Source organism: Populus nigra, chromosome 15, assembly GCF_951802175.1.
Source record: "Populus nigra chromosome 15, ddPopNigr1.1, whole genome shotgun sequence".
Classification (NCBI taxonomy): domain Eukaryota; kingdom Viridiplantae; phylum Streptophyta; class Magnoliopsida; order Malpighiales; family Salicaceae; genus Populus; species Populus nigra.
This window is the reverse complement of record NC_084866.1, coordinates 7,310,502-7,337,558: the sequence shown is the minus strand read 5'-3', so window position 1 is coordinate 7,337,558 and position 27,057 is coordinate 7,310,502. Positions and strand designations below refer to the sequence as shown.

Sequence of the window (27,057 nt, the reverse complement as noted above, 5' to 3'; positions counted from 1 at the left end):
TTTTTGAATCTTTTTAGCATTATTTTGTGTTTTAATACTTAGGTGGATTGGTGAATGAAAATATTGTTTTCTTTGTTTATGTTGCTTTGAGTTAGTTGTTAATGTTTGCTAAATATTTAGAATAGTGTTTGAATGTTGTTCTTGCTAAAATGAGTGTTTTTTTAGAATCTTTCAAATATGGTAACATGTATTTGATGCATATTTCTGGGTTGTTAATTTATGTCCCGGGTTTTTGGATTTGGTTTTTGTCCTAAAGAGTTAATTTTGGATTAAAGTTTGATGTTATGTTGGTTATTAATGGGGCTGCAGTTTTGAAAGTTGAAATCCTAAACATGTTTTTAATGATTTGATGTTATTTGTCGTTGTTTATGATTCAAGCATGTTTGTTATGAACAATGTGGTTTATATGGACCAAAAAATAAAAGTTTAGAAACCTAGAAGGTTAATTTTTAGGTTTGGAAGTAATCTCTGTTTTTTAGGTAGCTTAGGTACATATTCTTCATATTCATCCGAAAAACATTATCTTGAATACTAGATTTAGATTTCCTTTTAAGTTTATGTTAGTCTCTACATGTTCATACATCATTATTAGTCAATAATCTAGATCGTTCTTCAATTAATAACATGTTTTTAAGTGTTTTAATCTTAGGGTTTGGTTTCAAACCAAAACTCTCTTTTGACAAAATCTTGTTGATTTAATGATAATCAAAGAAAATAGACCATTGATTCTTGATCTATGCTTGATCGCGAACAATATCTTGCATTTTATTGCTTGAAATCTGGTTTAGTTTGATGTTCATGTTGCTGGGTTTGAATTTGAATGTTCTTCATTGTTCTTCGTGTTTGTTTTTCTTGATGTTTCATATGTTTTCGAAGAAATTTTTTATGATTTTCATGGTTTTTTTGTAATTTTGATTTTATTTTGATTCAAATCTCTATTTTGATTTAGTTTTGGGTTGAACCTTAGTTTTTAGTTTGGTCCATTGTTGAATCGATACTTTCGAGTCGACCCGGTCAGGTTAAAATCAAGTTACTTGGTAAAGGTCTGTTTGGTTTGCTAATATTTTTGTGAAAGAGTTTTTTAGGTCTAAGGGGTTGTTTGGAAAACTCACCCTTAGACTTATTTTGCATGCTTTGGTTTTTTTAATAAAAATAGGTTTTGCCAAACAAATCCCAAATAAATTCCAAGAAAATACTTATATTATAAGATGCGGGTTTGGTATTAAAATACCTGCTTTCCACTGAAATTTCAAGAAACAAAATCTTCTCATTTAAAAAATATAACAATGTGTTTTATTTAATGTGTATATGGCCAAGTCTCTCAAAACAAATAAAAAATAAAATCATATTTTAAAAAATAAAAATATATGGTGAGTTTTAGCGCTTTTTTTATATACAAAAATATATTTGCATGTATTTTTTGGATTTAATAATCAATTTATTAAATTTATGAGGACTTGACTAATATTTCAATAACCCCCTTAACAATTTGAATTCATGAGAATTAATGGTCAACATTCTGATATAAATACTAGACTTATAAGTAGGCTGATATTTACATACTAGAAGTTGATTAGAAAATTTTCAGAATTAATCTAAATATTCACCAATTCCAATTGAGAGTATTTTTTTCACAACAATACATGAGTTGTGAAAAACCCTTTTGTCTTTCATAATAGTTAAATCTTGTAAGGGCACCTACATAGACAATTCCTATAAGAATTTATCTAACAGTACGAACCCATAATAAATTTGAAATGCCATATTTATTCATAAGAGTAAATTTTTTTGAGCCATAAATTAATCATCGGTTAGAAATCTATCAAAATCTTTAAATTACACAATGCATCTTACCTGAGGTAAGCTGCGTTAGAAGTGCTAATACTTTCCCTAGCCACAACTAGTCTCCTACTTTAGAATTTCTAACAAGATTAATATACCTGAGTCTCTTAGTGACCCTAAACCAAACAATTAGGTGGAAATTTCTTAACCTCCATGTTGCACGTCCATGTGTGACAAACTCTAAACAACTCTAGATTTGTTCAATAAGATTCTCAAGACACTTGAAAAATTTTAGATTAACAATTTTTGTTGTGTGTATGCGTTTTGAGAAACTCAATATTGGTAACAAAACCTTCGTTAAATAATTAAGGTTATCGACTGTACGTTTTAATTAATATTGATGTTAATTATAAATTAATTTTATGTGAAAAAGTTTTTTTTTTTCTGAAAGTAATTTTTTCTCTCATGATTTAAAAAAAAGGATTAAATTAATATTCTGACCACATCTGGTTGGGTTTTTTAGATTTAGCCCGAATCCACCAGTGAAATTAAAGATTGCTTTTAGGTGGCTGCAATAGTAACAAGCATTGCTGGCATGTCTGGCTGGGCTACGCACATGGTCAGTCTCTGCTGGCAGCATCCAGAGGAACATAGTTTTTAAATCTGGTTTGGTGGCCGGTTCGGTTCAAGGTTTGAATTTTGGGTTTTGATTTGGTTACTGGATCGACCGGATCAATCTCTATTTTTTTAAAAAATCAAAACGACGTCGTTTTAGTAAAATAATAAAAAACAAAAAGTCAATAGATTGCAACCGGGTTTTGCTGGGTCACCAAGTCAACCCATCAGGTCGGCTGGGTCATACCGGGTCATAACCTTTCCTATTTTTTCTTCTACTCAATCCGGTTTCAGTCTTGGAATAACCAAATTCCGAATCAACCCGCAGGACTCAGCTCGGTTTCATAACTATACATAGGAGTGACAAGCGTTGTTGCACGTAGTGCCTGCTGGTGCAGCATCAGGGATGCTACTTGCTACCCTACACTGCCACCAAGTGTAGTGGCAGCATTGCTGAAGGTTGTCGCCAGTATAGGCTGCCCACGCCGGTTGTAGCTTTGTTAGAGGTAGAATTGTAGAATTATAATTCTTCCCTGAAGCTTTGTTAGAGGTGGAATTGTAACTTATATCTAGTTACATCTAGTATATTTAGGGCTTAAATTATGATTTTACCTCTCCATATATAAGATAATGATTTCATATTTAAAATAAAACCCTAAATTAAATTAATTGTAGAATTGATGTAGAACTGATTTTTTCAATAAGATTATGATTGCAGTAAAATGTTTAATTCAAAATTTTTAAGTTTTATATTATACTAATATGATTAGGATTTAATTAAAATATTTAATTAAATAATGTATATAAAAATGGTTTTTCTAAAGTAAAAGCCATGAATTAGAGTTGAAACATGCAATATTTTTATTATGCATATTAATATGTTTTTATGCATGATGAATAATTATGGATATTAAGGACCAATATAATTGTATTTTTATAGTTGATGATTGTAATATTAAATTAGGTTTGGGTTTCCTTTTTTTTTCTCTTATAAGGTTATAATGAATTTAGCTCGAGATTTCTTAATTAATTATGTGAATTTTATGTAATATAGAAAAAAAAATTTAATCATATGTCCAATTAAATGTTTAATTAAATTTTAGAATTAATTTGGGTCAAATTAAAAAAAATAATTAAGTGTAAGGACTTAATTAGGCTTTTAATGGGTACAATTAATTTTATTAGGGACTTAATTGGCAGAACAGTTAAGTTTGGAAGCTTAATTAAGAAGATTGAAATTTTAAATGATCAAATTTAATTTTTCAAACTCAATTAGGTGAAATCATGGTCAAAATTGCAAGGGTCAATTAAGATTCAAATTGAAGAAATTCAAGACCAAAGACCTTTTACCAAAAAGAATTTGAATTTGAGGACTCAATTGAGTGAAATTAAGGATGAAATTGAAAAAATTAGAAGGTTGAAGGTCAAACATGGATGAAATCGAAAATATCCAAAACCAAAGACCAAATTGAAAAAAAAAAAACACTAAACTCATAAGGTCATTTTAAGATTTGGTAGGGGTGAAATTGAATCAATTCTTAGAATAAAAAATTCAATTAAAGACTTGATTGAATAAATCAAAAGATTAAGGGCTGAAATTGAAATAGAAGTTTTTAAACCTAAATTAACCCTAAACGCAAAAACGACGCTATTCCATTTAAATGAATTGAAAAGACAGACATGTTTCATGCTATAATATCTAAATTAAAATATTCTTGATAAAAAAATTAATAATTACACTAAGAAACTTATCATTGAAAAGTTAAATCAAATCATTTATGACTTTTCTAGTATTTAAGAGATCGTGATAATTTGTTAGACATTGTATTTGATTTTGAAATATATATCAATCAATTGTTAAATTGATAATAAATTAAATTATTTATTATTCTTATTCCAAGATTTAATTAATATAATATTGAGAACTAAAATAACATGACAAAGCAGACATATTATATTAAATAATATCTAAACCAGAACATTCGTGATAAATTGATAATAATTATACTAAGAAACTGATTACTGGATTATTAAGTCAAACCACTTATAATCTTCCTTATATTTAAGGGATCATGATAAGTTGTTAGATATTTTATCTAATTTTGAAATATAAATCAATCAATTATTGAATTAATAATAAATTAAATTGTATTATGTTTTGATCTTAACCACACATTCTAATCAAGGATAACAAATAGACAGATATTGAACATAATATAAATTATATGAAGATATTTATGTAATTGAAAGATAATTCATCACTGTAGATGAATTAGAAAAAAATATCTCTATAAGATCGAAAACTAAAATAAATTAACGAAGTAAATATATTTTATATTATAATATTTAAATTATAATTTCCGTTATTATATATATATATATATATATATATATATATATGTTTTGAGAAACACAAATAATTATGCCTTACACCTATTACAATAATGTGTTCCCGTACATATTTCAGTAGATCCACAGCGGTAACAGAAAGGAGTTCCACACCTATTATCAATTTAAAAACGAGGGGAAAAAAATGTCAGAGAACTAAACCAAGTGAAGAACCATTCCAATCACTTTGAACAAACAGAAAGAATACAAATGTCCCTCATCCTTGGGAATATTCATCATCACTGTGATAGGTTGTAGGATTTAGCAAAGTAAAACTATCTCTAGACTTTTAAGAGCTTGCCAGGAGGATTAAAAGGCCTATCCTACTTCATAAAGTTCAGAGCCCTACATTAAAAAAACACTCCTGAGCTACATTTGGGTAATAATGGTGCAATTCAAGAAAAAGACAAACACACAGAGTTGAGGACACAGATACAATAAAAGTTGCCAATATAATTCATTCCAAGGCACGTTATGATCATACAACTGGCTTGATCATTCTAGAAATACAAAAAACAAAATATGATACGGCCTTCATAATTGAATTTGGATTCACTACAACATGAACCAGTTCCTAGAGTTCACAATCTTGAAATTCAGTCCCACAACTTCTGTTGTTTCCCGATTTGTCCTCACACTGCATTCTGTATCTTCTTTCTCTTAGTCTCCCTACCAAATTCCCTTACATTTATAACAGTAATGTGTTACTGGATTTAAATCAGTAGATCCGCAGCTGTAACAGAATTGAGTTCCACACCTATCATTAATTCAAATGTGAGAAAAGTCAGTGACCTAAAACCAACGGAAATGCAATGTGAAACATTGCTTCATTATCTCCAACATTTACAGGCCGTGTCACAGGGTTAATTTCTCATCAGAATTTTCCAGCTCCTATGCAGCAATTTAGCCCCCTACCAGACTCAGCCTTCCCTTTGTTGATCAACTCGTGTTTGCCTAGCAACTAAGTGTTTCCAAGATGCTGGTTTGGTGTATAGCATGCAAGTTTTGTGCATAACACACACAAATTTGTGTATTTTCTTTGTTGTTGAGATTAATAAAGGTTGGAATTGATTCCTATAATAATTTGTGTTTATATAAGTTTAATCTTTTCTACTTGCGTGTTCCGCTTATCTCGTAACAGGAGAGAGTGTGGGGGGAGCCTCTAGGTAAAGGAAAACACTTAATTGCTAGGCAAACACAAGTAGATAGAAAGAGGAAAGGTTGAGTCTAGCACGGGGCTAAACATTTGGGACAAGTCATATCTTAAAGCTTGTTTGGAAGTGTAGTAGCGATTGCTTTTTAAAATGTTTTTCGCTAGGAAATACATCAAAATAATATTTTTTTAATTTTCTTAAAATTTAATTTTGATATCAAAATATCAAAACGATTAAAAAAAATATTTAAAAAATTATTTTTTTAGAAAATATGCTTTCAAACGCATTCCCAAACAAGATCTTAATCTCTCGCAGGGCTTTAAGCGTTGAATTTAGAACGTCAAACAAAAGAGCAGAACACATAAACCTGGAAGCTGTTACCCAATAATGTTGCAATTTTGGAGGTGCCAAGAGCTGCATAGCAATGCAATATGAAACATATGCTTCACTCAACAACAACAGAATGGGGAAACTGCTTTCTCTAATAAATAAACCACTAATCGTTTTCATGTTCTTCCTTTTTGAGATCACTCCATCTGTAATTTGACAATTAACTCAGATACGTTTAAAGGATCCTATCCACATCTACAAAGTAAATTTTGGGCGAAACCTCCTGGTGAGAATGTCTCACTAACAGAACATTAATGAAAGCGTGCTACTAAAACAATCAGCAAAAACATTTATCAATTCCATCCCTCATAATTAAGTAATCGCGACTACATGTACAATATAAAGAAGCATTTAACAATAAAATTATGTCAGCCAAATAATCAATCAGAAATCACCAAAAATCATAAACCCTTTTGGATACTACGCAAAGAAACAACAAACAAAACATACCTGCATTTCATATATCTACAACCTTCTATCTTCTCGACAAATATCCTGCATTTTGGGCACCTCCTCCAGTTCTTGTTCTTTGCTAGATTCATCAACAGTATATCATCCCTCTCTCTTTCATCCTTGTGCAGCATTTTATACTCTTCGCAGCTAATCTGTGAATGCCAAGGAACCTTACATTGTGCACAGAACATTCTCCAACAATTAGGGCATTCAGATTCCCTGACAACCTCCTCTCCATCATCAATCAACATTGCAGAACAATCTTTAAAAGGACAATAAAACTTTTGAGAGCCAAGAATCACAGCCTCACACAGAGCATTACCCCACCTATCAAACAAATTTTCAGGTAAAACTGAACGGCAATCCTCAGGCTCTAATGCGCCTTTACAATCTGGAACAGGACAGCAGATTTTGGTTATGTTTTCCTGTAATTTCGAGGACACATACTTGACCATGCATTCGGTACAGTAAGCATGAGTGCAACCCTTGATTAAAAATGAATTCTTTAAAATCGTGGGTTCGACACAGATTTGACAAACAAAATCTGGGTCAATTTGAGAATTTGAAGATTGACCCTTTTCAGCCACTGATTCTATAAAAGTGGGTTCTTTTTGTTTCCTAGAAGGAATGACTTCAGGCAAGAAATCGAGTACCTTTATATCATCATCCTCATCATTATAGTAGTAGAAATAATCTTGAGAGGGATCAATAAAGTTTGCTTCTTTATTGGACTTGAGAGAAGCCATGATAGCAATATTGAGGTCTCTATCTTCACCGTACTCTTCAACACAGATCGCATTATTCTCTCCGGTGCCTTTGTTTGATACGGGCATGCCAAGAAACCTATCATGATAATAATCAAGGTTTACAATCTGAACCACCTCTGGTTTGGACCCCGAAAAGTTTGCTTCTTTGCTGGAATTGAGAGAAGACATGACGGCAACATTAAGGTCACGATCTTCACTGTACTGTTCAACAGAGATTGCATCGTCCTCTGTGGTGCCTTTGTTTGATAAGGGTGTGGAAAGAAACTGGTCGTGATAATGATCATCCACGATTACAATATGGGGCATCTCCACTTTTGGCTTCGACTCTGGTATTTCCAAAACTTGTGGCTTCATTCTTGATCTTCTTATTGTTGCGTGTTGTGTTGTGGGGTTTTAGGGTGCTGTCTTTCTACTTTTGAATTTCTTGGATATTTTATTGATTTCGGGAGCTGCGCTGCATCAATTCGATGGTCATCGACAACGATTGAGAGCTTCCTGTTTGTAGCCAGCCATTATTTTTTATTTTTATAGACTACCAGTACAGTAGAGTGTAGATAGTAATGGCTTTCGAATTCCAAGTTGCTTTTTATTATTAGTTATTATTAATGTAATTTCCGACTTTTCGTTTAGTATTTCTCTCACCAACAAATATTAAAAGTCTTTTTCTTTCTGTGTATATAATTCCTATTAATTTAATTCGTGGTGATAATTAGTAAGGGGATATTTTCCACCTTTCCTGTAGGATTTATCAGGTCATTCATTGCCTTTTTTTTGGTTCTTTGAGAAAGTCATTCCTTGATATTGACAATATTTTAAATAGATAAACAGAGGAACCAGAAGTTCAAATGTTGGGATAGAAACAAAAATAAGAGTGTCAGTTTAGGTCTTCAATTAATGAGAAAACCATAATAAGTAGAACCGCCATTTACTTACTAAAAATTAAGGTAAAATAGTTGTATTTTCTCTAGTTTTATGGGTTTCATTGTTGAATTGAAAAATTTCAAGTTTGATTTATAATTATTTGTGTTATGTCTGATTATTGGGTATTTTATTGATGCTGAGATAATTTTGGGTTTAAGTGAAGCAATTATGTGTTTTTATGTAATTGATGTTATTTATGGAACTAATTATGTTTAAATTAGAGAAATTAGGATTTAAATTGAGTTTTAGGGTTGCTTTTATTTGAGAATATTGTTTGAACTAATATAAATATTGTTTTAATTAATGCAATTGTGTAGTTTTTCAATCAATTGATATTAGTAATAAAACTATGGTCGAAATCATAACGACTGATTTTTCAACGGAGTACTTGCACTTCGGACACCTCCTCCACTTTTTTCCTCCCGGCAACATCCTTGAATATAACATCTTCACCTTTCTTCTTCAGTTTCTGAAACTTTGTACAACTAATATCTGAATGCCAAGGAACCTTACACCTCACACAAAAGGCTCCTTTGCAGAAAGGACAACAGGGTTTCTCAATCTCCTCTCCTGTATCATTAACCAGCAAGGCTGAGCAATCTACATAAGAACAGTACAATTTCTTAGAATCATCAATCACAGACTCACGCAGAGCAATACCCCACCTATCAAACACCTCCTCCTTTGGTAGGATCACGCGGCAGTATTCAGGCTCTAAGACTCCTGGGCAGTTTGACACCGGACACGAAATGATTGCAAGATTGTCGTCAAGCTTGGAAGCTACATATATCTAATAATGCATTCCATACAATAAAAGTGAGTCATACAAGACCCTTCGCTCTACAAAGATTCCGCAAACAAAGTTTGGACTACATGCAGGTTGCAGAATCAGAACACTCTCCAACCTCGTGAAAGTGCCCATCATCATGTTTGCTTTCTTCATCATCAGTTTCACTGTTATGTGCCTTGGGTGTGAAGAAATTATACATCGTCAACAACATATTTATCGTCAGCAAGCTCGAAAGCCCCCTTAAATCTCAATGTTTCTGTTTTGTTCTTGTTTTTCGGTTTCCCATGTTTTGCTTTCTTCTAGTTTTTTTTTTTTAGTTTTTTTTTGATATCTGTGGTTAACAAGAGTAAAAATCTGTCGGCAGCATAGTGATCTGCTAACCAGTAGAAGCCGTAACAAACAATCTTGGTAACTTGGTATCGAAGTTTAAGCGAAGCAACTAATCCCTTTTCTTTTGGTTTAGTTTTTTTAGTCCCCTCTTTGGCTACTAATAACCTGAAATCAGGGCATTTATTTTGGGCACTAGAATCCATCCTGGCCTTCGAATAAAAACAAAAACACATGGCATAGATCACTGAAGGAAAAACAATATGGAAAGTAGGAGAATCAACCTTTTCCAAAGCTGTGGTGGTTTCCATTCTCCCTTCCACGAATTCGAAACTTTTTGAGGAAAGCTTTCCAACTTGTCAGACCTCTTCTCTCTTCCTCCACTAAACCCTCCACCCTCCTCTGAATGTATTTTTGTTGAGTAGACAGACCACTTGTTAACTTTTATAATATGGCCAATGCTACTTCTCACCTTGAGTTCTGTAACGCGGAATTTTATTTTTTTCCTGTGAAAAGTAATTTGATTTAGCTCTCCGCGTGCTTCTTCTCATGTCATTACCAGTTAGCCGCGTGAAAAAGGGAAGCTGAAATTTACCACAGACGAGTGCTCAATTCTAATGGAGCATCACTACGGATGCAGATTCAACATTTTGCCATTCCTCAGAGTAATCATCCTAAAGGATTTTAAAATGTCTATACACAAACAATCACTATGGAACAGTATATATACAAGTGTCTATACAAGCAACCATCAGGCAGTTTCAGAGACATTTGAATGAAATATCAGAAGTATGACATTAAGGGTTGTCGTTTGTCACATGAAATGGTCCTGTACACTAAACAATTTTACGATTCGAAGCTGGTGAATTAAGCTTCGGGGCAAGCGCACATCTCTCATCAGAGAATTCTATCACGATGCGACAAGGCTTTAGCCTGGATGCTACATGAAAGGCGGGCTGGTACAAGTACTAATGCAGTAGACTTGAGTACAGTTCTCTGAGAGCAGCGTATAGGGGTTCTGCAGCTTTAGGTCTGTCCACAGTCCCAAGAAGAATGTCAGCAGTTGTGAGGTAAGGATCACCATAAAACTTTAGATTGGTATCCATCCTCGTTGCTACAATGTTTCCTTCTAGCGAAACTCCCACAAATGCGCCTGATACATGTCAAACACTTTAGAGGATCAAATGTCATAAATTTTCAAACACAGCATAGGCTTTAGAGAGAAGGCCAAAATAATTGACAACATGCAGAATAGGAGAGCACGCCAACAGCTAGACATCTGCCAAAAACATTTCAATGGTATCTGAACATAGCACATAATTTCCGTAATGTATTCACCGACTCAGATTTTATGTAAAACAAATGGGCAACTACGGATAAAGCATATTTATAAGTAGCTATACATACAGGGAGGCCAGGAGCATTAGAAGTAAATTTGGCCAATTCCCCACACGAAGAGTATTTAATATATTTAGCTTCATCCTAAAAAATGAATTCAGTCGCCTTGGAACTTCAACCTGAGATCCACCCTAGGATCACTGTCACATCCAAAACAACTTTCATTGATTTGAAAATGCAAACTGGAAATTTCATTAGATTTATCGACATTTCAAACATTAATAAGCTGTGGCCAAAAAGTATGTCAAAAGCTAAAGATCTTCTCTCAAAAGCACGAGAGCTGTAAAACAAAATAATATCTAGCTTCAAATCTTCGTTTTAGTGCCAACCAAAAGGCTTCTTGTTATAAGATAGAAGTTAATGCTTCTAATAATCTCAAGGTCAGAACAGAAAATGTAAAAAACCTATCTCAAAATAAAATACCTTTGCTACAGCTATAAGTATAGCACATGCCAGATCCTCTATCCCCAGCACGAAGATCTGCTTCCAGCACCCTCCCAACAGGGCCTGCTGCAGCACTGCAACCAGCTCCAAGAGAAAAATGCATGCGACTACAAAATGTTTTCACAGCTTTGAAATCATGGAGCACAATTATGTAGTCCATTAGCTCACCTCCAATCTAGGAAACAAGGAGAGAAGACAGATACAGCATCATCCAGAGAGCACAAATAGTGACCAGAAAAAGATTTCAGCATCATTTAGATTTAATTGATTGATCTATCTTAGAAAGGTATACTAACAATCACTTTACCATAGAAAAGGTAAAAGACACTTTTCATGCTCCATACACAAAGAAAAACTTGGAAATTTTTCTGCTCAATTTGCATTTTCACATATAAACACTAATTTGTTGAAAAGCACACAAACGAGCAAAATTAAGAATCCAAAGTTCAAATAAGAAGAAAAATAAGGCCATAAGAATTTACCTGAGCGCCCCATCCTAAACCAATTGAGCATACTGCTGAAGGGGCAGACCATGATCCATCTGATCTCCGAGCAATGACTAAACCAGTTCCAAGTTTGTAAGCAACTACTGCGCCAGCTTTGACAACTGTTAAGATTGCCAAGCCTTTGGCTCCTTTCATAACTGCTAGGGGTATGGACTTCTCAGGATTCAACATAGATACCTGCCCATTTCAGAAAGCCAATACACAAAACTATGATCAGCTTAAAGACACAAGGCATTGGCAGAACTGGTCCCTGAATGAAGAAGAAGAAGAACTAACAAATATAATTGAATAACCAACTATTTTGGCTATTTGACATTAACATGATAAGATAGTGTCAACATGAATACAACACTGAATCATCCTCAGCTAGTTGAGAATTGCATAATAAGACACTGTCACCAGATAACTGTAACCCTACTGCCATATCTAGGGTTGACATGCAATTAGTGAGTAAAATGAAACTCATGAGACCAAGAATCAGGAAACTGAACATCTGTCAAATATAAAGAACTTTGGAAACAAACGAAAAAACACACCTGCCAATAGCTTCTCAATGTATTGGATGCTTTATATATCTCATGTTCCATTGACAAACCAACTGGCAGGTTCAACCATCCTCTCATGCATGTCCAATCCATGACATCATGTTTCGCCACTTGCATAGCATTGCTAATGGTACAAATAAGAACTCCTTGTATAGAATCGAGCCTATCATAGCAGGCATCACAAACCCTCTGGGGGTTCCTCTCCCTAAACTTAGCCGGTAACAAACACCGTCCTTTAGTACATGTTCTGCAAAAAACTCCACCACAAAAACGACAATGATGCCTTCCACGAGTAACCACTGTAAAGGGAGAAGTACACTGCATACAAACTGTAGTAGAACTATCCGGCAACCACTCAGGTGGTTCAGCTTCCAACACCGCTTTATACACAGCATAATTGAACCCATTCGGCTCCAGAAGTGGCGGCGCACTCGGAATATAAACCGAAGAGTGCAAATATGTGTCCCCATTCTTCTCCGAGCCCAGAAACGAAACATCTGAACCGGGCTGCTGTTTATTTACAGAAACACTACTGCTACTAGAGTCTTTATTCCGCCCAGTTAAAATCGCAACGATCCCACCTAACACGTTTTTCAAGTTGACCTCCACCTCCGGAGGAGCATTGAAGTTGGCGGAAACACAACGATCATAACTAGAATCACCCATGTAATCTTGGGGAAACTCGAAAGCGACATAATCTCCAATCGAGGAGGATTTAGCAACTATCTGGTTATTGTTGTTGTTGTTGTTCACACCCTTGGGCACAGGCCACAAAAAGGGACCGTTACAGTCCTCATTAACATTGAGGTACGTATTCTTCTCTTTCGAAAGGGATGTAAATTGTACTTTTCCTTCAAGACTCTCCATTTGCTATACCAGATAACTAAAGATATTTCACTGCAATTCAATATTTAATAATTCAAAGAAACCGAAACAGAGAATCGATGGACAATAATGGTCTCGTGGAATCGACAAGCATAACAAATAATTGAGGCTTGCTTCTGATTAGGGTTTTTTCCAAACGAATGATTGGTTACCTTTCTTCGAAGTTCAAATTGGAGAGGATTGAAACGGCAGCGTACCTTGCGAGAAGTCTGATAGAAATTAGGGTTTGCTTTGAAATGCAGGGCTTCTTATTTCGATGGAAGACGGACGACGACTCGACCACAATCAAAAGGAAAAAGAAAGATTAGAAAGTCAGCGAAAGCTTCTTTCCTTAAGTTTTACTTTTTAAAATATTTTTTATTTAAAAATATATTTTTTATTTTTTAAAAAACTATTTTTTATATCATTATATCGAAATAATTTTAAATAAAAAAATTAAAATTTAATAAAATATTGTTCGGAATAGTATGGAGGAATATTCTTCAAGATTTTACTTGCTGAGAAATCTTATTCATTCAAGGAAAGAATTTTAAAGGCGAATCTTGTAATTCAATACCTGAAATTATTACAAAAATGAATTTAAAAAAAATAATGCTTACCAACATGTAATAGTCGGCTTTTCTAACTTAGAAGGGTGGTTAAACGCTATGACATGGGTTTTTAATATTAAAAAGGACGTTCTGTTATATAAAAAAAATTCATTACTTAAACTGGTTATAAGAAAAACAAAAATAAGTGAGACAAATTTAAAAAAAAAATGATTATAATAACATGCTCATGAAAAGATCATTTGCCTCTTAATAAAAAAAAAAAAAATCATGATCTAAATCGTGAGATCAGAATCATTCATAAAAAAATAAAATTATAATGCTTAATTATTAACCATCCAAATATAAAAATCAATCAATAAAAAAAAATAACACTAATAAACTCAGGTAAATCTATAAGACTTGTAAGCCAAATCATGCGAACAAAAAAACTTAATAAAAATCAAAATAAAAAAAATTATAAAACTCAATTTTTAAACCAACTAAATATTTAAGAATAAAACTCAAAAACTATTTAATTTTACAAAAATAACCCAAAAAATATCAAAATCAATCCAAACAAATTGGAAGATCCATTGCCTTATCATAAAACCAGAAAATCCTCGTAGATGAAAGGCAAAGAAAATCACAGATTCTAATTTCTAACCAAAACTGCTATATTAATCTTTCAGTTGATTCTCATCTATTGATATAATGGAGATTCAATGCGTTATCATGGCGAAATATTACCATTGTCCATCTAGGTAGCAAAAATTTGTCTTCTTATAACGTGATAAATATCAATGTAAAACATTTTCAACCTGTTGCGCTTAGATTCATTTTACATGAGCAAGAAGATGGTGGTAGGGCCCTAGAACAGAAGCGATGATCCTTTTCATTTAAGAACAATTAGAGGCATCATCCACACACAAGTAAAACTTTCTTCACAAAGAATGTAGGGCCCCTAGGCAACCGACTTCATAGTCGTTGCTTCTTCCCAGGTGGTGTGTCATCATCATAATGGCCGCCGTCACCATTCTCCTTATCTATTTTCTTTTTGGCCAGTATCTTATTTATCTGGTGCAACTCATTATTAAGCTTCTGGTCCTTGTTTTGCTTTCTCGTCTTCCGACCATCTTGCATCTTGACACCAAACTGGAATGCAGCCTTTGGCATTGCTTCCTTCTGCTCATTGTATTTTGCCCACTCGTCTTCTGTATCGAAGTCCCATCGATGAAGTCGACCTTTTGCCTGTTAAGAGAGAATACAAAAGTATAATCAGCACAGATTATAAATTTCAGCAGATTAATTAAATATTTTGCATTACAACCCCCTCATCATAAGTGGTTGACTTGGCCTACGAACGACCGTCGGGGCCAAGGTTCTACAATGATTTTCCTTCTCACCAACCCACAACTAGGAAATCATTAAGACAACATTTTAAGGTTCATTAAGTACATGAACTTCCTACTACAGGTTCTTCTTCTTTCGATTGAGAAATATCAAATCCATGTTGCCATAAAAAAAGTAGAGTACATGGAAATAGCAATTTCAAATCAAATGCTTTGTACATGCTCTATTTTTTTGTGTCAAAAGAAAAGGGAAGTTACTCATTAAGACCAACCACTTACCCGACCACCCATGTCCATTTTTGACAAGTCATCTTCATCATCACTATCAACAACCTCACGAGTAAAATGTTGATATGCAGGATAACATTCAGAATAACTATCAGAAATGAAGTTGGGATCTTTTTCTCTGGCATCTTTCTCCCTCAGCTGTTGAAGCCTCTGATCATCCCGCTTAAACACAGAACCTAAACCCCGATCCTTCTCTTCCTGGGTCATGAAGCGTGGATCTGGTTGAATACTAGAAGCAGCTTGCATGTCATAAGCCTGCATTGTTTGCTGGGTGTACTGTTCAGGATATGCGAATTGCTCAGCATATTGATAGTTCTGCCACTCTCCTTGGTAGTCAGCAGATAATGCTTGAGCATGGACAGCATCATATCCATTCTAAAACAAACAATCAACAGAGAAGATTAAAGTTGATCTACATTGGCAGACAACTGACTTTTAATAACAAGTGCCAAGAGGTAGAGCAATTGCAAAATGAACTGCGAGTATTTCTTCCTACAACTTAATGAGTATTGCAAATGTCATATCAAATATGATCAACTTACCGGGTCTTGCCATTCATGAGATAGCTCAGAGGGAGGCACTGGACCATAAACTGGTTCACTGAAATAGGATAATCTTTCCTTGTTTCGAGGAGATTCTTCCATGTCCTCTGAAAGAGGGCTTTGGCTCATGTCTTTTCCAGGAACTTCATAGTCAATGCCATGCCCAACAAATATGTCATTCTCGTCTTCCCTAGCAACAGCAGGTTGCTGCTTCTCAAAGGAATCAGCCAGATTGTTTTTTGGAGGTGGTGGAGGTGGTGGCAAAATCTCCCTTTCAGTTTTATTGTTCAACATGCCACCGCTAGGTTTTGAAGGCTTATCATGCTCATCATATTCATTGCCAACAACTGAAATCTTTCCTGTAAGATAAAACCAAAATAAGGAGGGGGGAAAGACATTGTCACTCAAGTAATAAACAGGAAAAATGACCAAACTGAAGGATGCATATAATGAACAATGTCAATAACCAATGAGAAATCAATATGAATGGCAAAGTTGGGCCTATTTCACCATTGAAAACCAATAGTACGCAACAAAATATTACTCGTACGCACATTTCAAACTTTTGAATTAACCTCTAATGAATTGAATAAAAAACATTCATTCATTTCAGCCAGATAGCAAACTTATGTCACTTAGCTATTAATTGCAAGCAACCTTGACAGAACCATACTGTATCAGACAATGATCAAAATGATGTTACATTAAGCATATCCATTTCAAACGCACTGAACTGCTGAAAAAGATATCCCATAGCTTGCAGTTAGAAAGGAAAAGGCCCATGCTATGATGCATTTAATCCAATTAAGGAAACAAAAGATAGATTCCACAGTGATGCCTTGTTACTAACTAGAATGTGCTGTGCACAGAATAACCTTTTGTGTCTTTATCCTTCTTTTTCTTCTTGAGAACCTTCCCAGAAGATCCAAGGCGAAGATATGACATAATTTTAGCAATTCGATCAAGCACAGATCCATCGACACTGACGGTAACCATTTCCTACATAACATAATACAACCCAAAGTCAGATATGCTTTCAGATATTTGTAAGAAGTAAACTAGATTGCTTCAATGGATCAAGAAAATATAAACCTCTGGCACTGGACAATCAGCTTTGCTTCTGTGCAATGTGGTTGGAATATCGTGAGAGTATCCACCCTCCTAGAACACCCAATTAAGAGAAAAATCAAGACATTCTACTTGTAAGGATGCATTCAAAACTGGATAAAAAGAGCAAGACAAGTAAAGCACTCCTCTGCTCCTGATCCAAACATATAATTGCATCATATTAAAACTTCCCAGCACTTCTAGGTTTACTTCATATATTTTAACTCCAGTTTTTGGCCCTTTGTCATCTTATACTATCAAAGTATATTACTTAACAATCTTGCACTTTCACGTTTATCCAAAGATGAACCATCATACAGAAAGGCCTGAATTGGATGCCCCAAACTAATAGCTTTCTCTAACCTCCAAGTGACCTCAAAGCCCTAAAGACTGTAAACAAAGAAATCACTTTGCTCACTGCTACAAGTCAATTCAGCTCTGGCATTTTACAATCTGCAATATTGAGAGCTGTCGAAGCAGGAAAACAATTAAAAGAAAAGAAAAGAAAAAACTCAATAGGAATTTCCATGGAATTTTTCCATTAAAGTTAAGCTTCTATATTGCCACAAGTACAATTAGAGGAAAAAAAATTCATCTGACTAGGTAAAATCAACGACACTAATATGAGGAGAAAGTTTGAAGCTACCCAAAATAGACTCTTGGTTAACAAAGACAGAAAGCAGATAAGCCAAGCTCACACGGGAAAGTTCTAGGGGTTTCTCTGAAAATCCTTTCTTTCTCGTCATACTGAGGTAGGTTAAAAATTAGCATAGAAAAAGTAAAATCCTTACCATGTTAAAAATAAATGACATTCGACCAGGAAGAAACATCTCATTTGTCTTGATAATGGTTTGAGGTTTGACTATCCATTGGTAGACTGACTGAAACAGGAAAATAAACAATTTAGACAAAGCAGAAAACTAACTTCTAATTGATAAAATTAACTTTGGAATCCAATTCTGTAGTTCTGCATATTCTCAAGAATTCAACACACCTTTGCAGTTGCAGTGCGAAACAATATTTTTTGGTCTTCCTTGGATGCTCTGTCAAACAATACAGGAGTGCATTAATTCAAAACAAGACTATTACATGCTGAATAGCCAAAGCACTCAGAAATAAAAAGTGGAATAGTAACAGAAACCAAATTGTTAGCATTATATTTCTCCAAAACATGCAAAAAAAATGTAACTCTTGAAATACATTCAGAAACACTAAAAGTAGAATATTCATATTTTTATAGTTTGATAATAATTAAGGCGAGGGAAGAGAATTCATTGGGGAACATGATCAAATTTGACAATGCAACTACTCCCAAAGTTGTGGTCTCAGAATCAACCCCCCACCCCCAACACTCAGTGGACGTTCTATCTCAGTGGATGTTCTATCAGTTTGAACGTATCATGCTTGATCAACCATGGGTTCAAATAACGCTACATTACAGCAAGTTATTCCCACATCATATTGGATGGGGAGCACAAAGAATATTGATTCCTCACAGTCCAACTTTGTTTCTTCAAATATACCTTCACACCCTCAACTTTTCTTTAAAAAGTGTATTGCAATCTCATCTTTCAATATACTTATCAACCCTTCTTATTTTTCTCACTAAAATTTTCATGTTCATCATTAAAATCAGAATAAACACCACCAAATTTACAACTCTGAAAAAAAAAAAAAAAAGAACAAACATACCTAGACTTCCCATCAACATCCTCTGCAGAATCCGGCTTCTTATCGATCTCACTTCTCACCTTATTAAGCAAAGCATAATCGAGTCCTTTCACCAAATGCGTATGCTCCACATCACCTAAAACATCACCATTTATTCCCCCATCAATTAAAACAAAAAACAAAAATAATAAATCAATATTAAACCACCCTTTACCGAAGATACCAACCTCCAAGGTACTTGCTCTTTTCGATAGAAATCTGATTTGAATCAGCTACTGACCGGATATCAACAGTCCCCGGTGGAGCAACCGCGTGAAATGACCCTAATTCAGTCGGTTCATAATCGGGATTCTGATCTTCTCTTCTCTCCTTAGCTCGGTCCCTATATTTCGGTGTTTCTGATTCCTCTGGCTTCTCCTCTCTGCATGCAACAATTTCCATTTTATTAAATCCGATTCCATTAAAACATCAGTTTTCAAAACAAAACAAAGAAAGAAAGAAACTGCTACGTATAATTACTTGCGACGTGCAATTTTCTCCTTGTAGTGCTTTTTCGAAGAGGTCATTGCTGATAATTTTGGTGCTACTAAAAAAATTAGGGTTCTTGAAAATGGGATTTTGGGGAGGGCGAGAGAGGTGATAACGAAACGGATTGGAAAATGGTACGACTTAAAATGTTATCCGCACCGTTTTGTGTAAAGTTTTTTTCAAAAAATAACTTTTTTTTTTAATGTTTCTTTATGTTTTTAATATTAAAAATATTATTTTTATATATTTTTAATAAAAAAATATTATAAAAAATAATCAACAATAATAAACAGTTTATAAAATATACTATTATAACCATCTCTTGCTTTAATAAACTATAAAAATAGGTGAAAATAAAAAATCTTTCATGGAAGACATATGCCTTGACCCTATGCACTAATTTATGTTCATGTAATATAATAAAAGCATAATAAATCATACTAAATAAGTATAGAATTTATATTTAAAATAAAACTAATTTATAATACTTATTTATCAAAACTCATATAATATAACAAAACTAAAATTCTTATTGTTTTTAATGATTAATTGTTTGTCACTTTATTACTTCTCTTTTAATGCAAAATGATTTTCTTCAATAAATTTTTTCAAAATTCTAAAAACACTACTTTGTTTATGTGCACTCCTAAATAAGGTTCAACAAACCAAGAGAATTGTAATTAATAATTTCTCTACAATGACTAAACCTAAGCTCTAGATTGTTAAAAAATAATGAGAGGAAATAAAGCTTTAAATCCAGAAGAACAAAGATGAAAATAGATGAAGAATACTGCAAGAAAAGCACAAGATTCTAAGAACACCACTTTATTTAGATGCACTTCGAGATTCAACAAACCAAGAGAATTGTAATTAATAATCTCTCTACAATTACTAAACTTAAGCTCTAGAGTAGAAAAAATAATAATGACAAGAAACAAAACTTTAAATCTAGAAGAGCAAAAATGAAAATATGTAAAGAATAGCGCAAAATTCTAACAACACCACTTTGTTTAGGTGCATTTCTAAATGAGGTTCAACAAACCAAGGGAATTGTACTTAATAATCTCTCTACAATGACTAAACCTAAGCTCTAGATTAGAAAAAGAAAATAATGAGAGGAAACAGAGCTTTAAATCCAGAAAAGCAAAGATGAAAATAAATTAAGAATAGCGCAAGAAAAGCGCAAGATTCTAATAACACCACTTTGTTCCTAAATGAGGTTCAACAAACTAAGAAAATTATACTTAATAATATCTCTACAATGACTAAATCTAAGCTTTAGATTAGAAAAAAATAATAATAATTGGAAATAGAGCTTTAAATCAAAAATAGCAAAGCTGAAAATAGGTGAAGAAGCGCGCAATAAGTTCTACGAAAAAACCAACCCTAAAACACTAATATTCACCCTCCTTTTATCATTGATTTTAGGAGCCAAAAAATTGATACAATCCATCCATTGTTAGAATTGATTACCCTTTTAAAAACAAAAATTACACCTAAATATTTTTTTTATTTAAATCATGTCTTTTGATTTTTATGGTTTTACCAAAAATGTTATGTGACTTAATTTTCCATTTGAACCTAGATCTTGAGATCTTTAGTCAACTAGATAGATTGGGACAATATCAATCCATTAGATGTTTTAAGTATTTTTATTCATAGTATTATACCTATAACATCCAAGTCTTTCATATCAAACTTATTAGTTATTATTTTCTTGGTATACTTGATCATATAATTATTGTTGTCCAAAATAAATATATCATCCATATAGAGACATATAATGGCATAACATTTATCTATGTTTTTCACATAAACACATTTATCAACTTTTTTGATTTTGAACTCATTTGACAATATAACCTTGTCAATTTTATCGTGCAATTATTTAGGTGTTTGTTTCAAATCATATAATTATCTAACATGCTTATAAACTTTGTTTTTTTGTTTATTGATAACAAACTCTTCGTGTTGTTCTGTGTAAACCTTTTCATTAAGGTCATCATTTAAGAAAGCATTTTTTACATCAATTTGATGTATTTCAAGTTTGTTAATAATTGCAATGGCTATTAACATTCATATGGAAGCTATTATTGACACCTATGAATATGTGTCAAAATAGTTCACATCTTTTTGTTGTCTAAAACCTCTAACAACAAGTCTAGCTTTATATTTGTCAATAATTCTATCAGATTTTATCCTCCTTTTGAAGATCCATTAGTGACATAATGGTTTAGTTCCAGGAGAAAGATTCATTAGTTCCCATATATGATTATTCATAATTGATTCAACTCCACTATTGACTGTCACTTTCTAATAGGAAGCTTTAAGACAAGAAATTTCCTTAAGAGGTATTTTTTAGGTTTATTTTCTAATAGGTATGTTAGAAAATTCAAACCAAACATTTTGGTTGTTATTTCCTTTTTACTCCTTCTATGCTTAACTTTATCATCTTATAATTGATGATTATTACTTGAGTTAGCCTCAATTGTTCTCTTAAGTGAATAACTTTTTTGTGCTTCCTTAAACGGAAACACATCTTTAAAGAATGTATCATTCATTGATTCCATAATAGTATTATGATAAATATTCTCAATAATTGATTTGTGTATAATAAATTAATATGCACTACTATTGTAAGCATATTCCATAATACACAATTCATAGTTCTAGGTCCTATCTTGATTTTTTTTTGGATCAGATACTGTCATATTTGCAAGACAACCCTATATTTTGAGGTAATTGTATGAAGGTATTCTATATTTTCATAATTCTTATGGTGTTTTCTCTAGCTTCTTGTGGGGTACCTTGTTAAGTATATAATTGGCAATCAGAATTGTCTCCCCTCACAAGTTCTAAGGTGCTTATGAACTTATCAACATGACATTCATTATTTTCTTAAAGTTCGGTTCTTATATTCCGCAATGCTATTTTGTTAGGTGAATAAGGAGTGGTAGTTTGGTAGATCATATCATTTTGGGGATAGAATTCACCAAATGGTGCTTCATATTCTCTACTTTCATCATTTCTTATTATCTTTATTTTCTTATCAAGTTGATTTTCAATTTTATTCTTGTAATGTTTAAATATTTCAAGAGATTCATCATTATTTCTAAGCAAATAGATATAACAATACCTCGTGCAGTCATCTATAAAAATAATGCAATACTTTTCCTCACCTCTAGTTTGCATAAACTTTAAATCACTAATATCCGAGTGAATTAAATCTAGAGGTTTACTACTTGTTTTAATTGAATGAAAATAAGTTTTTGTGAATTTAGATTCTACACAAACCTCACGCTTATGATTTTTCTAAAAAAATATACTTCATAATAAATCAATATTTATTAACTTTTATATACAATTATAATTCACAATACTTAACTTGTTGTGCCACAAGTCACAAGACTTAAGCAAGTAAGAAGAATTGACATCACTATTATTATTATTATTATTATTATTATTATCCATAGTTACAGTGATCCTTACATTCGTTTTGAAAAAGTCACTTCTAAGATACCCCTATTATATGAACATTCAGCTTTTTGAGAGTACAAATTTATTACTCTAAAAAACCAACTTAAAACTATTTTTGCTCAATAATGAACCAGATATTAGTTCATCTTAATGTCAGTAACATGAAACATATTATTAAGGGTCAATTCCTTTTTTAAAGTCATCTTTGATATGACCTTTCCACACCTAGTACTTTAAAGGTTAATGAATTTCTGTGTACAAGTGCTCACCATTCAATTCTTTATAAGTGGATAATATCTTCTTTTAGGTACATATATGTATTGCTGCACCAATGTTAATCCATCACCACTCGGGATTTTTTTTATTAGATTGACTTCAAAAACAACAATAAACATGTTTATTTTTTGAAACTTCATCAATAAGTGATCAATCTCGTTGATATTGGCTTCAACAATCATTTCTCTATTTTAAGTTACTTTGTTGAGCCCTATTTCTACAACCCTTGGTTAGGTGTCTTGTCTTGTTATAGATAACATATTTATCATTAAAGTTTTTTAGAAATACTTTTCTCATTCATAACAAGTTTTTCTTTAGGGACTGTCGCACGTGTTTAACTCGAAAATAACTCAAAAACAAAACCAAAGCTAAAAACTAGATTAAACTTGCCAAAAATACAAAAACTTAAACAAAACAGATCAAACACAAAAATAAAAATAAAGAACACCCTAGAAACCGAAATGGAACCCAACACAGACCATATTTGGTCAAAACAAAAGCACATACATGTTGGAAATCATGCAAGGAACAATAATTTAACATCCATTCACTTTAATTTTCACTTAAAATTCACTATTTTGTCAAAATGGGTTTCGATTCAAAACCAAAACCTAAGGATTAAAATCTATTGTAAATATGTTATTGATGCAAATAAACACTAGTTTACTTGTTAATCATGTCCAGAAAAGTGTTTTGGGCAAAGAAATGGACCAAAATTGGTCCAAATCATGTAGCTAAGATAATATTCCTGGGAATAATATAAAGAACCCCCTAGAAATCAAAATGAAACCTAGCAACATCTAACCCAACACAAACCAAATTTAGTTAAAAGAAAAGCACATACATGTTGGAAATCATGCAAGGAACAATAATCTAGCATCCACTCACTTTAGTTTTCATTTAAAATACATAATTTTGTCAAAATGAGTTTCAGATCAAAATTAAAACCCAAGGATTAAAATCTATTATAAACATGTTATTGATGCAAATAAACACTAGATTATTTGTTAATCATGTTCAAAGAAGTGTTTTGGGCAAAGAAATGGACCAAAAAAGGTCCAAATTAAGGGTCTAAGACAATGCTCTTCCTAAGAACACGAAGAACAGTGCACATAAATCCATAAAAAAACCCAGCAAGGGCAGCCACCTTCTAGCCCATAAATGGGCACTTTTGGCTTGTAAAACATGTTTTTTTTATCCCAACAAATCACACTGACATACACAAACATATTTGAATCTAAAAAAATAATAGAAAAAAATATTAAAACACCAAAATCAATCTTGAGGTAACAAATCCAAAAAACAACAACTTAACACAGCTTATATGTTCATGCAACATGAATTCAAAATTGACCTTTTGAACCTATTTTGTGTATGAATAGACATAACAAAGCCAGAGTAAACACCCTTGCATTAACATGCATAAGTTAAGTAAAAAACACAAATAAAACAACATTATATGTCAAAAACAAACTTAAAACAACAAATTATATATATATATATAACTTCAAAAATAACATCATTAAATGAAAAATATAGTAACATAGAGGTGAATGCAACACCATTTATTAAGCATTCCAAACATCTTTTCTATGCTTGTAAACATAAACATAGAACAAAAACGAATAAAAACCAACTAAAGTAGGCCACAAGGACCTGCTTTTGAATTAGAAGAATACCTAAAACAACTACTCTTTCTTTTTGTTTTCTTTTGGAAACTTTTGCCTCTCCTAAACTTGTTATCCTTTCCAAACTTAGAAAAAACCTTTTCATAGGTTTCTAGGCCCTCTTTTCTTATGCTAATAAATTAATATTTTCTCTCATATCCTTTTCTACTCCCCTCTTTTTTTTTCCAGCTCCTTCCCTTTGATCTTAGAGGGTATTTGTAGGGTTTTTGGTGAATTTTCAATCTATTCTTGACCTTTTGATCTTAAGGGAAGGATTGTGAACACATGAAAAGAAAGTTGATTTTTTTACATAATTATGTTAAGCTCTGGCTAACTGAGTTGCCCGCTTTCAAGGCTTCGTCGGAGCAATTTTGATGTCATTATCACTTGAGACCACCTGAAGTTGATAAAGGGGGAACACACCTTTCATTTAAATCCAACATTGCTTAATTTGAAGGTTTGTAACTTCACATTTATTCATTTGAAGTTACCAACTTGATTAGTCAAAACTGTCAGAGCTGACTAGTTTACTTATTTTCGAGGACTCGTCGAAGTAACTTTGACGTCAACTTCACCTGAGACCATTTGTGACATCAACGTCACCTGAGACTACCTAAAGTTGGTAAAAGGGATGCACATATCTCATTTGAATCCAACATAGCTCAATTTAGAGGTTTGTAGATTCATTTGAAGTTGCCAACTCGATCATCCAAAACTATCAAAAATAGAGGCCAAATCGACCGAACGACGTGTCACTCACCTTCTCTTCTTTAAGTATGAATGATGTGTCGCCTGTGTAAGATTAAGGTTTTTAATTTAGGATTTGGCAAAGTTCAATTGAGTCCATGTTCTTCTAATTGTGGCACATGCACCTATAATTGCCTCTAAACTTTTAATTTCTTGCAATTTCACCCCCGCCAAACTGATTTGTTAGCCTTTAAGTTAGCTACCTTTTTCATTTTGGTCATTGATTCTGAATTTGTGTATTTTGACCCTTAATTGACCAACAAACTTCTAATTTCTTCAATTTGGCCCCTGATTTGGTCCCCCTTACATTCACGCGTCTTTTCTAGTTTGGTCCTTGGTTTTGGATTTCTTCAATCAAGTCCCTAATTGCCCATCAAACTTCAATATTTATGCAATTAAGCCCTTGAGTTGACCAAATTAACTCCTTAAAATTGCAATCCAATCCCTAGACTTTAATTTCTTCCAATTAAAGCCTAAATTGACTTCAAAAATCAATTTTTTCTTGCAATTAAGCCTTCAATAAATTCAATTAAACCTTGAAAAAATCTAATTTAGTCCTTAAACATCCAATTTTGATCTTCTCTCCTGAAATTGAATTTTCTTTGCAAATAAAGCCTTCATTAGTCGAAAATGCACTGTCAAAATTTTCAATTTTATATATTTGATCCTCCTCAACCAATCTTCGACGATTTTCTAGGCTTTTAGGTATATTTTTCTCACTTATATATATATATATATATATATATATATATATATATATATTATTTTCTTCTAACATTTTTTGATTTTTTTGTATTTTCTCTTTCCTTTTTTTTCTGATTTTTTTTTGTTTATGTGGGACCCGAAAAAATGGGTAACAACAGGGACTATACCAGAAGAGCAATCTATTTTTTTAGATGACTTATTTTCTTCCTCTACCTTTAGCTTTAAGGTGAGGTATTCAACTTCTATTTTCTTATTCTTATACTTAAGGTAATTCTTGAATTCTTTTCCAATATGGTGAAAAATTTCCCATAATCACAATCACTTAGAAGAATTTACTTGTAGCTATATCTTTAGCATAAGTATCATACAAGGTGAGTTGAAACTCTTAAACATGACTCATAACGATCTTTGAATCAACCATCTTGGATTTTATAAATTTGTTGATTATGAACTTTTTCATATTAGAAACTTCAACCTTGAACTTTTTATCCAAACTTTCAAAAATACATTTGCACTCTTGATTAAATTATGCATATCATATTGTGCATTGTCCAATCTATTCAAGATGTATTTCTTGCATATGAAATCAATATGATTTCATTTGTCCAAAGCTTACACAATAATGAAATCGATTCATTATTTCATAGTTTTAGCATTTTTTCCTTTAAAACGTTTTCAAGTTCAAGGTGGTCAAATAGAATAACATTTTATTTTGTCACCTTTTGAAGTTCAATCTATTGAACTTCTCATGTTTCTCCTCATGCACCATAAAAGTTGATGGTAGAATCCTCACTACTAAAGTAGT

The 27,057-nt window shown here is 32.7% G+C and overlaps 3 protein-coding genes and 1 pseudogene across 4 annotated transcripts; all 4 read right to left on the bottom strand.

Moving 5' to 3' along the window:
- Positions 1-4,756: 4,756 nt before the first annotated feature.
- Positions 4,757-8,113, bottom strand: LOC133673991 (uncharacterized). 2 transcript variants are annotated; one of them, XM_062094949.1, is made up of 2 exons: positions 6,780-8,113; positions 4,757-4,899 (listed from the first exon to the last, which is right to left on the bottom strand). In XM_062094949.1, the coding sequence occupies exons 1-2, from the start codon at positions 7,901-7,903 to the stop codon at positions 4,818-4,820; spliced, it is 1,206 nt and encodes a 401-aa protein (XP_061950933.1). In that variant the 5' UTR covers positions 7,904-8,113; the 3' UTR covers positions 4,757-4,817. The 2 variants fall into 2 exon arrangements, with proteins under 2 accessions (XP_061950933.1, XP_061950932.1); XM_062094948.1 differs by lacking the exon at positions 4,757-4,899 and adding an exon at positions 5,219-5,542 and having other exon boundaries at positions 6,780-8,111.
- A 678-nt stretch (positions 8,114-8,791) lies between these two features.
- On the bottom strand, positions 8,792-9,459 carry LOC133674696 (E3 ubiquitin-protein ligase RSL1-like; annotated as a pseudogene).
- Positions 9,460-10,277: 818 nt separating this feature from the next.
- Positions 10,278-13,686, bottom strand: LOC133673672 (uncharacterized). The gene is made up of 4 exons (XM_062094521.1): positions 12,472-13,686; positions 11,912-12,112; positions 11,409-11,604; positions 10,278-10,740 (listed from the first exon to the last, which is right to left on the bottom strand). Exons 1-4 carry the CDS (start codon positions 13,345-13,347, stop codon positions 10,556-10,558), a joined length of 1,458 nt encoding a protein of 485 aa, XP_061950505.1. The 5' UTR covers positions 13,348-13,686; the 3' UTR covers positions 10,278-10,555.
- Positions 13,687-14,653: 967 nt separating this feature from the next.
- LOC133674781 (suppressor of mec-8 and unc-52 protein homolog 2) lies at positions 14,654-19,522 on the bottom strand. Its single transcript, XM_062096014.1, has 10 exons — positions 19,372-19,522; positions 19,080-19,273; positions 18,874-18,988; positions 18,176-18,224; positions 17,973-18,062; positions 17,167-17,235; positions 16,950-17,073; positions 16,075-16,433; positions 15,524-15,907; positions 14,654-15,143 (listed from the first exon to the last, which is right to left on the bottom strand). The coding sequence occupies exons 1-10, from the start codon at positions 19,416-19,418 to the stop codon at positions 14,871-14,873; spliced, it is 1,704 nt and encodes a 567-aa protein (XP_061951998.1). The 5' UTR covers positions 19,419-19,522; the 3' UTR covers positions 14,654-14,870.
- Between the last annotated feature and the right edge of the window lie 7,535 nt (positions 19,523-27,057).